Genomic DNA, 15,408 nt, shown 5'->3' on the forward strand with positions numbered 1-15,408 from the left:
ATCCTATAAATATAGGGTTTGGGCATCACATTGTACATATTTCAATAAGAATCTCTCATCTCCTGCTCCCTACATTCTTGTCTATTTTCTTGTTTTATATTATTACTTTGAGCTAAGTTTCTTAACAGATTTTAATTAATTTAAGATCAAGGCTTTGGCTCATTGACTCTTCATCTGACTGGTGACACAATAAATTCTCTTTCTGGCAAGCAATTGTTGGCACAGTTTCAGCCTTCCATACTTGCGCATTTCAAGGAAGTGTAACTTGAGAATCCACTCAATCAGTTAATTAAACCTCCTGCTCATTGTGGAAATGGAGAAAATCGAACAAACAAAGAAATAAACACCGTTAAAGGAACAAGATAAAGTGTTTGCAAGAAAGGTAAGTAATAAAGATCGCTCTTTAAACAAAAACGAAAAAAGGAATGTATAAAACGAAGTAGATGGAAAGCAAAAGACCCTTTCTGTGTTCTCAATTAATTCCTCGACATTTTGATAATTCTAGGCAAAATGCAGCCTTGATTTACAGGTTTCCAATAATTTACAGAAAGAAGTACCCGCTTCAGTTTGGTGGCTGTGTTACCAACTGGAGTTTATAAGGCGGTCTCATTCTCATCCGCTTCTATTCTTCTATGTACAGTCCTCAGATCAACCAAGTGACGCATTGTTGGTCTACCATGTGGACAATTCCACGGAGACTTGAGTCGTGATAGATTGTCAAGTATCTGAAACAATGAATTTTATATCTCGGGTCATGAAGCAACCAGAGGGAAGAAGAACAATTTTTGACCAAAAACTCCTGATAGCTGTTCTCAAGCAAGTTTTCAGAAATATGAAATGTTTTTCAGAGTTTTGGAGAAAAAATATAGCTTTTTTAGCATAAACTATCAAACAAACACTTCGAAACTAGAAATAGTATTTGGCCAAAATTCTTTTTACCTTTTTTCCCTTCTATATTAAGCTAGACAATTGCAGAAGTGCAACGCAGAGAGGATGATACCAAAGATACTATGATATGAGCATAAATTTCAAGACCACGGTAAAATGGACAAAAATACCTTTTGCATCTCATTTCTCCCAAGTGGATCTCCAATAACAATAGATGATTTGCAGGCACGTGATGCCAACATTGCACGAACTCTAGGAGGACATAGTGAATTGGCAGTATCGTCTTTATAAGTACCCATCATGGAACATTCTTCCTGACTATCGGCAAGAATCGCAATGAGTTCTTTCACATCTGCAAGGACAATAAAGTATTTTAAAAAAAGATGAGCCAAAGTTTCTTAATGCAATAAAGCAGATGCAGGAGCTAACACGACTTGTCCCCCCTTACATTCTGTAGATTACATCAGGCCCAACTGTCAATAGAATGACCAAAGGGAAATTTGTCCAGTAATGCAAAGCGCATTCCAGATTATGAAGTTCTCTCTTTAGTTATTTTTTTATGACGCTCTTCTTAGCTATCTTATCAAGGATTGCCAACTTGTGTGGTCGTTTGTGAAGTTGCAACACAAAGATGAAACACTGACCAATGTCCTGCAGACCTTCAAGTTCATGGAAGGTATGGAATGCATCTGAGTGATTACCTGCGACTCCAAAAGTTATATTTTTGCTGAAGGGAACTGCTTTTAGCTTAAATCGATGCCCTGGAGGAGCATGCAGATCCTCTTCCAATAGAAATCCATTTCTCCTGCGAGCCCAAAGACAGAAATGATATTGTCATCACTTAAGAGAGGACATATCGCACCAAATAGTTTTTAAGCTAATATGATTAGTAGTTTATCAAACAGAGAAGTGCCAGATGCCAAGATGATTCTGTGGACTGCATTTTGACTGCTATATTACAAGATCTATTTATTTCGTTGACCTCTATTTGATTAAGTAGATAAAGAACCTTCCAACTGTTAATTTTTGGCACTTCTATCTGACTTAAACCTAAAAGGCTTTTCTTACTCTTATTCTCATTTGAAATGTTTTCTTTTTCTTTTCTTTTTTAGTTTCTTCACCAAATTAGATATATCCGAAAATAGGTAAAAGGGAAACAGTAATACTCTCTCTCTCTCTTTGTGCGCGTGTGTGTTAGGTGAAAGAGTGAAGACAACATACATTTTTTTTTCTTTTTTGACAAGGTAAAGTTTTATTGATAAAAAGTACCAAGTACAGAAACATAAAAGCACCAGACAACATCTACACAAACCTCCAATTACATCTTCCCTAGCAAATCCAAAAATTCCATATATTGATCCAGTTTTCTAATATACACCTCTTACACCAAAAAAACAAGTTATGCAGACAAGAGTTTTGATTCTAGAAATCTGATTTCTTATGTTCTCAAAACAAACATAGTTTTTCTCACTCCAGATGGTCCAAAATTACATAATTGGATAGTTCTCCAAATCTGCCTCATTTCCTTTCTTATCTTCTGTCCTTGCCAGCTAGCCAATAGATTTCTAATGCTTGAAGGCATAACCCAAGTAACTCCACAAAGGTTCAAGAATAGCTCCCAACATAGCTTTGCAATTTTACAATGAATAAACAGATGGTTGACTAATTCCAAACCTTCTTCACACAGATAGCACCTATTGCTTAAATTGAAACCTCTTTTTTGCAAATTGTCTCGAGTTAAGCAGGCCTCTCTGATAACTAACCACTCAAAGCAGGCTACTTTAACAGGTGCCTTTGTACTCCATAGCATTTTCCATGGCCAATTAGATACGTAATGGTCTGCTTGTTTTTGAAGAAGTTTATAGTCACTGTTGACAGAATACTTCATATCTGCGCTTGTTGTCCGAGCCATGGTGTCCTCTTTATTTTCCTCTATCATAACTGTGTCCATTAATTGAAAAAAATTGACGAACTTCTTCCATCTCCCAATCATTAAAATCTCTTCTAGAATTTATCTGCCAGCCATTGGAAGAATAATGTTCAGCCACACTTCCTTCTTTAGTGAGGGAGCAGTTGTATAAGGACAGAAATCTGTCTTTCAAGCTCACATCCCCACCCATACTTAGACCGGAATCTGATTTTTGCCCCCTTTTCCCAACTTCAATTTAGCATGTTGCTGAAATTCATTCCACAGTTTACTTATGCTGCTCCAGGTGCTCCCTTTGAGGAAATAATGACAACTGGAGGGCTCCATACTTCCTTCTTCTCATACTTGGCATTTATAAGATTCTTCCAGATGCTCTCTTTTCAATCATTATATCTCCATAACCATTTATAAGCAAGCTTTTATTATGGAATCTCAAGTTTCTAACTCCCAGTCCACCTCCTTTCTTAACAATCATCACATTTTGCCATTTGACCAGATGTAACTTCCTTTTTTCTGCATTACCTTCCCACAGAAAATTGCTCCTCATAGTATTCAGTTTCTTCTCCACACTCACAGGTATCTGAAATAAAGACATCAAATAAGTTGGAATCCCATCCATTACACTACTAACCAAGGTGAGTCTGCCTCTAAGGAATAAGTATTGCTTTTTCCATGGAATCAATTTTTTGCAACACCTATCAACTACCGCTTGCCAGATCCTCTGTTCGTTTTTCCTAGCACCCAATGGAAGCCCCAAATAAGATGTTGATAACTGCTCCACTTCACAGCCCATTAACTCGGCAAGATCACCTATACAATGTTCTGCATTAGTGCTAAACATGCTACTCTTTGCCAAATTCACCTTCAAACCCGTTACTGCTTCAAAGACTAGTAGGACCCCTTTGAGATAAAAGACTTGTTCTTCTTTAGCTTCACAAATCAGTAAGGAATCATCTGCATATAAAATATGCGAGATGACACAACTTGCATCACCCCTTCTTTCAATATTTAAGCCTTTAATCCACCCCAATTGTTCAGCTTTCTTTAGCATCTTGTGGGCTTCCATTAATAAGTACTAAAAATCTTACGGTAGAGATGCAATATTCAATCCATTTTATCCATTTCTCACCAAAATTCATCCGCCTCATGATATCCAATACACATGCCCAATTAATATGATCATATGTCTTTTCTAGGTCTAATTTATAGAGTATTCCTTGCTTTTTGTTTCTGATCAAATACTCTACACGCTCATTTGCAACCATAGAAGCATCAACTATTTGCCTCCACTTTATAAAAGCATTCTGATTATCAGAGATCAAATTTCCCATCACCACCTTGATCCTTTTTGCCAGCAGTTTAGCAATTATTTTATATACACTTCCCAGGAAGCTAATTGGCCTGTAGTCTTTTATTTCCCAACATCTTTCTTTTTTGGTATCAAGGCAATAAATGTAGCATTAAAACTCTTAGTGAAATTACCTTCTTGAAAAAAGAAAAAAAAATTAGTGTTCCATACATTATTTTTTACTGTACTTCAACATTTCTGAAAGAAGTGGAGATTAAAACCATCTGGACCTGGAGCTCTCCCTTAAAATAAGCCGTTTCCACTTCTTCCATTGTAACAAATCTTTATACCCATTCTTTCTCCTTCTCCGTCAGCTTGCTTAGATCGTCTCCTAATCATTTTTGCCTTCATGCTTCAGGTTCTGTAAACAAACTTTTATAAAATCCCAGAATATGTTCCTTTATTAATATATCATCTTCAGTCAATTCACCTTCTATAACAATCTTGTCAATGCAGTTGTACCTTTTAGGCACATTTGCCTGTTTATGAAAGAAACTGGTATTTCTATCTCCATGATCAATCCATAAACATCTGGACTTTTGTCTCCAAGACATTTCCTCTGCTTTGGCAATATTTTCTAGCTCACTTTGGATAGCACACCTTTTAGCCTCAGCTTGATCAGAACTTTGAGTCAAAATTGCTCTTTGATCCAAGACTTCTATTTTTTCCGAAGCCTTAATTTTCCTTTCTATCAGATTGCCAAAGATCTTTCTATTCCACTTTTTCAAGTCTTCTTTCAATAATTTCAGCTTTTTAGCCAGGACTTCATCAGCTCTGCCAAGTACATTGTATGAGTTCCACCAATTATCAGCCAAATCACTGAAATCTTTATGTTCAAGCCACATGTCCTCGAATTTAAAATAACCCGTTCCCTTACTCCAATCCCCACATTCTAGCAGAATGGGACAATTGTCTGAAGTAACCCTGGGCAACACTCTTTGTTTTAAGAGTTTAAATTGCTCATCCCATCGTTCAGCAAAAGAGGATTCTGTCTATTCTAGAGGCACATGTACTATTTCCCCCCCTAAACCAAGTGTATTTGCCACCATGAAGTGGAGGATCCAGTAAAGATAAATCATCAATTAATCTGGAAAATTCCCTCATAGCTCTAGTGCTTCTCGCATTCCCTTCCTTTTCTGCTTCAAATCTGACCACATTAAAATCTCCAACAATAACCCATGGCTGTGAAATCAAGCCATAGATTGCACCCATCTCTTTCCACAAGCTCCTCCTTATCTTCCGATCACAAGGTGCATATACCCCTGTGAATGTGCAGTCAAAGCCAGTATTTTCCTCCTCCATAAAAGTAGTAACAGAATGCTGTCCAACAATTTCTCCTTGCATTTCCATCTCCTTTTGTCCCAATACACCACAATTCTCCCACTATTTCCTTGAGCCTCCAATTCAACCCCAACTTGTTTAATACCTTCCTGAATTAGACCACTTATCTTTGTTTCAAAAAGACAAACAATGTCTGCGTTCCAATTTCTGAAAAGCAAATCTACCAAGTTTCTTTTCTTTTTATCATTCATGCCCCTAACATTCCAACGTATAATTCTCAACTTCATTAAGAAATAGCCAAAGCCCTCCTACCCTTGCCTCTACCCCCCCCCCCCAAATAGATTTCCCTTTGAACTTCACCACAAATTCCAGCAAATTTTTTTCTCTCATATTTTTTGCCAGGAGAAATATGCGTTAGAGTGCAAAGAATGGGAGGAAAAGATAATATGTGTTAGGGTGCAAAGAATGGGAGGACAAGATAATCATAACATTAGACCAACCAAATGAAGAAGAGAGTGTGATGTGACAAACTAGATAAAAGAATTAAACAACAAATGACATATTTATTTATTCTGATTTAAGTTAAAAAGTAAAGGACTGCTTATCCCTAACAACTGACTGATTGGCTTAAGCATCAGTGCAGTCATGCCTTTGACTTTTCAAACAGGTTGATAAAGTTAAGGATAGCATGCAAAGGTTGAAATCATGTCATCTTAACCTCAGAAGTTGAACATAACCATACTGCAGATCTTTCAGGCAGAAACACAACCAAATGATGAAAAGAAATGCCAATAAGAATTCACCATAAACAAGAGCAATAAGGATTCTCAATCACCTAAAAGTATCATTGTGGATGGAAATAACTATTTCTTCTTCAGGCGATAACTCCATCTTCAAGGGCCTAGATTCAAGAAAGAAAGAATTACATTTGGAGCCAGGAATAAAAAGTTCTCGAGGGATGCAGAAAAGAAATATTACAACTTACAGCAGCTCCAATCCACAACAATTCTACTATAGAATATAGCATTACACCTTCAAAGATAACTGATATTAATTACAACCCATAACCCATCCCTGTTGCCAGGACAAAACAGATGATATGGGAGAACGATAAAGGTTCAGCAATCAGAGCAACTAGTCATCATGCATAAATAACTTATAAACATGTAATTTCACCTGCAATATTCCGAACAGATTGCATGACTCTCAATAGATCAACATGTCAAATGGAGTAGCATGTCAATTTGAGAACTTGCACCACTACAGTGCTGTTACGTCCCACATTGGTTGAGGGAATGGGTTGTGATCTCCTTATATGGTCTTGGGCAATCCTTCCCTCGTGAGTTAGCCCAAGGGCCATATTATCACAAGGTAACAGAGCTAGACCCATCGGTCCCTGTTGTTGTGTTTTTCAATCTTGGGCCCCAATTCACCCTGCAGTCGAGTTCTGAGCGTGTGGGGGAGTGTTAAGTCTCACAATGGTTGAGGGAATGGGTTGTGGTCTTCGGCAATCCTCCCCTCATGAGTTAGCTTTTGGGTTGAGTTAGTTCCAAGGGCCATATCTTCATAAAAGAGACAGAGTCTTGGGACTCCCTTCTTTGGGGAGGGGGGCATATTTGTGAGAAATGTCCAAAATTTTCAAGCCGGAGAATGTAAATGTAGTTGAGGGATATGAACTCAATTTTGAGAGGCCAACATAAATGCTAATTTATCATCTTTAGCATGAAATATGGAAAAGATGAATTACGAGGATTATAACTTTGACCTAGCATCTGCATGAGCCAACTTATGACATACATCAACCATACGGGCCTACTGATCTTACTTTTCAGATTATCTAGCCATGACACCAAGAAGAGAATATTTTGATTAATCCACTAGTTGTTCCGAGTTTCAACATCTAGTGACTTCCCACATTACGGGTGAAAGATAAAAGCAGAGATAATCACAAAATCATTCACCAAATCCTGCACCAACTCAAACCAGATAACAAGTTACTACTTTAAGATTGAAGCATCAAGATATGATTTGGCATGTAAACTTGTTTAGTCGCTTCGAGTAAAAGTAGCTCAAATCCCATTAGAAGCAATTAAAGAAACAAAACACAAGGGACAAAAATAAAGTCTTCTCCCAGTCCCTGCTTTTAAAATTTATGCTGCTCTTTTTATCGTGCAAAATGACTTATTGAGAAGGAAAAAGAGAAGGTAATCCATTTATTCTTTTGGTCGAGTAAAGTAACATCAGTATAGATTTAGCTTAATAAAAACACATCATTTTCCAGCTACTATTGTGTTGGAGGGATTGCATCTATCTTGATCCATTATGAACTTAAAAACAATCTTACACAAAACACATAGCAGGAGAATGAAGACCCTCACCGAAGCAAAGGTTGCTGATTCAAGATAGTTGACTGTGACAGACGCTCAAAATTATACTTCTCGTCTGCAGCATGCTGACCAACCAAAGAAAAATGAAAAAGAGAGAGAGAGAGAGAGAGAGAGAGAGAGAGAGAGAGAGAGAGAGAGAGATCATCCAATTCAAATCACATAAGCAACATTCAAAAACCAAACTCAAATGATAGACTAATTTACTTTTACTACAGAGAGGTCAGTATACAAAAGCAACGGAATAATACCTGATCAATAATAAAAAGGTCCTCATCCAACCTGCCTATAATGAATCCAAGATTGAATTGCCCAATCACCTGCATAACCAAATTTTGAAGTTGAGAATTTTCAAATGCTGATACTAAAACTCTGCATTTCTTCTTAAACTACTAATGACAAAAGTAAACACGGACATGGAATGATTGCCAGTTGCATGTAAATAAACTAGTGCTTGACCGCATTTAGTGTTGGAAGTATGACAACCAAATAGCATGCAATAAAACTCACATTTTACAGATATATAGCACAAAAACAGCTCTGCAAATACTAAGAAGTTCAAAAGAGTAGGTTTATATCAGCATATCCAAGAGAGGACGACAAAAATCACTTATTATGGACTAGCAAATCTGTTACAATAATTTAAGTCAGAACACTGAAGGTTTCATGGTGTAAAGAGAGGAAAAAGAGATCAGACAAATTCCAAAATGCAAATAGTGACTCCTGTCATGCCTTGGATTGGATTGATTTTACAAAGAATAGCTGAAATTGAAAATGAGTATTATCTAGCGTTAAATGAGGGAACATGTTCAGACTGCACTTCAGAGTTGCATTACGGAGTGAAGAAGTGGGTTTATAAGGTACAATTAAACTGTACCTTATCCGAACAAAGAAAAAAAGAAAAAGATTTGAACAGACACCTTTAAAGAAGCAGATGATATTATTTACGACACAGAAGAAAGAGGTGGACATATTCAATTTGGGACCAAGGAATGCTAAGAATGTCAATTGGGGCGTTTCTAAGTGCTATTGACTGGAAAAAACAATGCAGCGTGAGAACACCCCAGTGCCACAATATCCTCAATCAAACCAACTACGGAATATTTAACTGAAACATTCAGATGCAAACAAAAATCAGAAAACTGCAATTTTTTTTGTTAGAGGTGGGGTCTAATAAGGTAGGGGTGTGGATGAAAGAAAAGAATGCTCCATGGAGATCCTAAAACAATCTTACCTTCCAGCAAGAACAGGAAACAAACTTATTGGCAGATTAAAATGATAATACAGGTTTGCTTTTGAATACTAATGGATGAGTTTTGGACCTTCATTTTAGTAAAATCTTCTTTCTTGAAAAGTCTCTCCAGCTCACTGGTAGCAGCAATCAAAGCCTTTTCCTTGGCCACTTCATTTTCTGATTCGGTGAGCTCCAGGGTAGCTGCAGCATAATCCCTACTGAAGCCATTAAAGAATTTCTTTTAACTAATTGAAAGACCAAAAGCTCTTTTCCCAAGTCAAAGGAAATTACTGTATAGTACATTTTTGTTTTCATTCTTTGAGATGTACGATTAAGGAGTTGCAATCTTGACAGTCTCTGCTTCCTTCTTGATATGAGGTCGTTCACACTAAATTGCAATGTCGAACCAATCTTTAAATCAGATGAAGCCTTAGGAGCATCCAAAGTCAGACTAGCAGGTTGTTCAAAAGAAACAGCATCTACCATATTTTCTGACACATCGTGAATGTTGTTGCAAGTAGAATTAACAAGCACCGATTCAGTCACACATAACTCGTTCATTTGAACCTCATGCTCCTGAAAATGAAATGGTTCAAAACTAACAGGACTAACAAAAATAGCATAGAGAATGAATTGAAATTGTCTCCTGTTGCAACTATAATTCTAATCCAACAAAGCAAGGATAGTTAGAAAAACTCAGAAAGGAAATATCTACTAGTTCTCTCTTACCTCCTCAAATTTTCCATTTTGTATACTATTTCCAGGCCGAATTAAATTATTTGTTTGATCAAGGACTGTGTCCGTTCTTGACTGCTTCACTTGATGAAGAAATCTATCTATCTTTGTGAACTTGGAAGATCCAGACTTATCACTGGTTAATTCATCACACTTATCAGCCTTAACTGGATTATCTGGAGATCTTAAGGATGTCGTATCCTTCAAATAATTGTCTTCTCCTGAAGGACATACAGTCGATCTATTTCTCAGGAGAGGTACCTCAGATAATGCAGTACCCATACTCTCGTGCTTTCTCTTATTTACTGTAACAAATTTGGTGAGTGATGACTGGACAATGGTTGCATGATCCACATAATGTGCATTATCGATACAGCTTTTATCTTTTGATCCTGGGGTGAGTGCTTGTCCATCAGCAGTAATCAGACCTCCGACTTCCTTCCAGGGACTTCTGGAACTGCGATTGTCTTTCTTCTTTCCATGGAATCGAAGACTGAAGTGTTTCTCTGTTGACCTGTTTCCATCATTTAACATGCCCGTGACAGAAGTATCTTTTAATTCCTTTAGAGGTTTTTTGAGATAGTGGCCATCTTTATGTAGCTCCCCAATGCAGTCACCTTCCTGAGTATCATCGCTATCTGACAATAATTGCTTGGATTGAAACTGAAAGGCCTCGAGTTGGGAATGAGTGGATGTATGTTTTTCTTCAGAAACCTCTTGGAAACTATTAACAGCATAACTAGCATGATTTGATGAGTATATCTTCTCTAAAGCTTCTCTCAAAGAATGCAATATGGAGCCTTCATCGGACAGAAATATTTTTCTTTTATCAGGAGTTACGTTGACATCAAATGCTCTGGGTGGGATCGTGAAGTCCATGATTGCAATGGGATATTGTCGAGAGTTTGCACCTCTGTACAACTCATTGACAAGCTTGCCAACTTTTGGCATATCTACTGGCCGTCCATTCACAAAAAAGTATTGTCGATCCCCTATATTGCGTCCACTACCATAACCAGGCTTAGAAATGAATCCTTCAACTGTGCAACCATCAGAAGTACATACTTTAAGAGGCTCCAGACAAGTAAAGGTACTCATACCAAATACTGTTATGATGTTATCTTTCAGGGATCCACTTCCCTGAGTCTTCAGAACTACAGACTTTGCATTTCTTACAGCTGTGTTCGTGCAAACTATTCTGACTCCCTTAGAAATAACAGCATAGGCCTAGGAGTGCAAGAAAGACAAAAAATTTAAATAACTTAAACAACTAAAGCATAAAAATACTTCTTCAACAGGATGTCATGCCTATAATCTCTTATTAAGATTAAAAATATTGACAAGAAAAAATTATATAAGAAGCCTAACATGGATGATTTGGTCACCAAGGTTATAGCAAAATGCGACTTAGAATTGCCAGAAGCAAAGGGTTTTTTTGATGAAGTAAATCAATTTCATTAAAGTGGGAAAATCTCCCTTATGATGTATACCAAAAAAGCAGAGAACTTACACAAAAATATGGTTCTCTACAAATTGCACCCAATCTTCTATATAGACAGGAACCTTATTTTCCAAGGAAGATCTCTATTTTACACAGTTGCATCCCTCTTAGAATTTGAGTTTATAAAGGGACTCAAATTCAGTCAGGTATTTCCAACTTACTTTAAGTATTTCCGATCGAAAAAAAGAAGAATTAGAAGACATATAAAGAATATTCAAAAAACACTACAGCACAAACACAGCACAACTGCTAATATACAAATTCATCTACAATACGGTGTCAGTTAGATAATTATTCATTATCGAGATACCTCAAATAGAATGATTAATAATATATTTCCAATATAGTGAGAAAATTCTCTTCTTTTAACTCTTTTTTTTCCTTTTTTGGTTGAAATAAGTATGTTCAACAAATTTCTAAGTTTAAAAATCAATGTCCTCCAAAATGTCAAAGACAGGAGTGCTACTGTAACACATAAAAGTTTGGAGCTTGAAGTCTGAACCAACTTGAACTGAATCGAATTATACCACCACGAACTGTCCTACAGATTTGAAGGCACCAGTTGAAATTTTGATCTTCAATTATTTTGTTGAATTACAATTAAATTCTTCCTAAGAAATCAGTAGCCAAAGGCAAGTAGATAATGCAGATTAAAGGCATCATACATTCAGCAATGTAATAAGCTTTCCATATTCCTTTCGGATGTTGCGGTGAAACTCTTTACTTCGCACTGGTAAAGTGGAGAACAACTTCTTAACAGTGACAGTGGTACCAACTTGGCGAGCTGTGTTCCTTTCAGCTAACAGAAGGCCCGAACGATCAAAAGTCAAGAGTGTCGCCACTTGCTCATTCTTTGTTCTTGTTTCAACCATCAAATCCCCTAAAGCACAAAGTGAACTCAATGCCTCCCCTCTAAATCCAAAAGTCGCTAATGACTGAAGATCAGGAAAATCTGATAGTTTTGAGGTATGATGTTTTAGCGTCAGTACCTTCAAAACCAAACACACACCACTTTGTACCATTAGACCAATTCTCAATGAACACGACAAACAGTGCACTTAATCAGCACAAACTAAGAAATATTAACAAACAGTGAAAACCAGCAGCAAGGGAGCTACAGAGGACAAGAGACAACCTTGATTGAAAATAGAGATTAGCATAGAGAAAGTTTAAATGTGATACATAAGGAAACACCCCACATATAGATACAAAATTACACACACTGGCACACACATTTACATAAACACACACAAAACACACACATGACACATATACACATATACATAAAGACACACAAAACACACACAAGACACAAATTGATTGAAAATAGATAGTAGTATGGAGAAAGCCTACACACATACACATATACAGGCATAACCGCATAAGTGTGGGTGTCTGTATGCATAATACACACACACACACAGAGAGACACACACAAAACACGATTTTACTGGCTTATTCACAAATAACAAGCAAATGGAAGAGAGAGTGACAAAAATTTAGGACAAGAGCAGAAAATAGAACGGCAAAGAGAGACCTTGAAATTGTGAGGCGAGATGCCACAACCGTTGTCGATAACCTGGAAGGATTCAGCGCCATAGTCTTTGAGCGAAACCTCGATGCTGGTGGCGCCGGCGTCCAAGCTGTTCTCAACCAACTCCTTGACGGCGGAGGAAAGGTCCAAAATAACTTGACCAGCACAAATTCTATGCACGACGCCCTTGTTTATGGGCTTTATAGTCGACGGTGAAGCTGCTGGTCCTCCGTCCATTTCAATGGCGCTCAATTACAGGGCAATGCCGGTACCTGTAAGGTATCAAATCGACTTCATGCTGAGAACTTAGGGATGCATATCTGCAATTTTTTAAGCTTTTAACTGATTATTGAGTAGTGGAGCTCCAAGGACCAGAAATCAAACCAAGCAACAAAACCCTATGGTTTCAATTTGATTACTGTTCAGAATATTTGCCGCCAAAAGAGAACCTGTCCGAGATATAAAATATATTGAAAAGAGGTAAGGCAATCCTGTCGTGGTGTAGTTGGTTATGATGTCAATCTAACACAAAGGTCTCCTGTTCAAGTCCGGGTGACGCCACTATATATATTTTAGTTGAATTTTTAACTTGGAACTCAAAGTTGGAAAAAATAATTTTTTTTCTTTTTCATAGTCCATTCCTCTACTGAATCGCGAAATCAAGTGTTATTATTGCACGAGTAGTAGATTATTATTCATTACTCGATATCATTTGGACTTTGGTGTTTTCCAAAAGAAATTGTATTGGTCTTAATCGAAAAAAGTTTACTCAAAAATATAGACGTGTCTTTGTATATTAAACATAGATATGTTTCAAGTGCAAGTGATATATTTTCATTTAATTTTAGAAAACTATAGTAAAGTAGCAAGGTTCAAAGGAGCAGCAAAGTTTGTCAGATGTGTATTTGCGCTTCAACTTGTCATTCGGTTAAAATGCTTGATTTACGCACACACTTGGTGCCTTTTAATCTTTGTTATCTTTCCTTCTCATGGCGAAGACAGAGAGATATACTATATATGTTATCGGTGCATATAAACGCATAACACCTTAAAGAGAGACACGAGCTGGTACTCTACCTTTCGCGGAATCAGATTCGAATATGATTTCACCATTACATTTTCTAAAACGAAATCGTCTACCATCTTTTGGTCATTCTAATTTTTAAGTAGCAAATATTTGGTAGTTCCTCTTAAGCATGATGAATGTTGGTGCCCGAGAATTAAACACCATTAGGAACAATTTTCAAACAATCCCCTTTCTACGAGCAATTGAACGTGCGAACCCTTTCTCTCATTTATATTGCAATCTTCCGTATTTACCAACTGCAGACATGTCAGTGTATCACCGCAAAATAAAAAATATACTTCTCCATGTTTCATTATAATGGTAAAAGAGTTATGTATACAAAAGATTAGAGAACTGTTGGACCAAATGCGTTTAATGAATCAAGCACATAAACAGAAGTTGATAATCAAAGTTAACCCCCCATAAGTACTCTTTACTCGTAAGAACCCATGTTGTTTGTTTCCCCAAGACTATTGCAATACAAGCACTTAACGCCAAAGAAATCTGTTGTGTGCCAACACACAATCGGACTGGAGAGATACTATATTCCCAAAAAAAATAAGAACCCCAACAATTTTCAAACTCTGTGAAACTTCTTTATCTGGAAAGAATTGAACAGAAAATAGAGGTCAGCACCCACGATTCATCTAGCAAAATTTGGCTCTTCATTTGTGTCATTTGTAAGCTGCATCCTTCATTCTTTTTTTATAAAAATCGTCCATAGGAGGTCAGATTCAGATTGCACTGTTACTATGTTCTCTTTCACGATATTAGATGTACTGACTAAGCCACCAAACCTCATTTCTATCTTGTCTGAAATAAAGTCAAGTGAACACAAGTCAGTCTAGTAGAAAAAGTAGATACCACCAGTATGATGGCATCAAATCTGGAGAGAAATTTATCCTTCTTGTATTAAACCAAAAACAAATAGAGATATGAAGCACATAAAGCATCAACCTATAACAAATTGAGGCAGGTTGAGTCTAAACTACCATATTAAAAGGTAATAAGAAAAGAGTAGATAGAGCTATTCACCCAATTGAACACCATAAAGGTTCAAGATCGCCCTCCACAAAGCCGAGGACACAGGGCAATGCAACAAAAGATGATCAACATCTTCCCCTGAGCTTTTACACATATAGCACTAACTAACAAGTGTAATTCCTCTCTTTCTCAGATTATCAGCAGTCAAAATCACTCCCCTCGCCGCTAGCCATGCAAAAAAGCACACCTTCGTGGACGCCTTAGGAATCTAGATCAAGGAGTATGGAAAAGAGGCCTCATCTCTCACCAACATATTCTAGTAAGAGGACTTTACGATGAACAGACCATCGCCAAGCAAACCCTATCTCCAAGAATCACAAGATGGTTGGTGCCTGTCTTGCCCATATAGTAGTGTCAATAAATCTTAGAGCTCTGCAATCTCTCAATCTTGCATGTTCCTTCTAAATGAGAGGTCTCATACTACCCCCCCCCCCCTTCATGCTCCTTACGAATTTGTTGGACCATC

General features: G+C 37.2%; 1 protein-coding gene across 3 annotated transcripts; it reads right to left on the minus strand.

Annotated features, from left to right (window-relative positions):
- Positions 1–440: 440 nt before the first annotated feature.
- LOC107818778 (DNA mismatch repair protein PMS1) lies at positions 441–13,338 on the minus strand. Of its 3 annotated transcripts, none has more exons than XM_075226013.1 (11): positions 12,836–13,338; positions 11,964–12,287; positions 9,792–11,024; positions 9,364–9,638; positions 9,151–9,277; positions 8,080–8,148; positions 7,823–7,896; positions 6,280–6,345; positions 1,590–1,693; positions 1,059–1,240; positions 441–725 (listed from the first exon to the last, which is right to left on the minus strand). In XM_075226013.1, exons 1-11 carry the CDS (start codon positions 13,067–13,069, stop codon positions 594–596), a joined length of 2,820 nt encoding a protein of 939 aa, XP_075082114.1. In that variant the 5' UTR covers positions 13,070–13,338; the 3' UTR covers positions 441–593. The 3 variants fall into 3 exon arrangements, 2 of the variants coding, with proteins under 2 accessions (XP_075082114.1, XP_075082113.1); XM_075226012.1 differs by having other exon boundaries at positions 9,151–9,280; positions 12,836–13,334; XR_012697147.1 differs by lacking the exon at positions 7,823–7,896 and having other exon boundaries at positions 9,151–9,280; positions 12,836–13,334.
- Positions 13,339–15,408: the final 2,070 nt, after the last annotated feature.

The sequence above is a fragment of the Nicotiana tabacum genome, chromosome 12 (assembly GCF_000715075.1).
Source record: "Nicotiana tabacum cultivar K326 chromosome 12, ASM71507v2, whole genome shotgun sequence".
NCBI classification, from domain to species: domain Eukaryota; kingdom Viridiplantae; phylum Streptophyta; class Magnoliopsida; order Solanales; family Solanaceae; genus Nicotiana; species Nicotiana tabacum.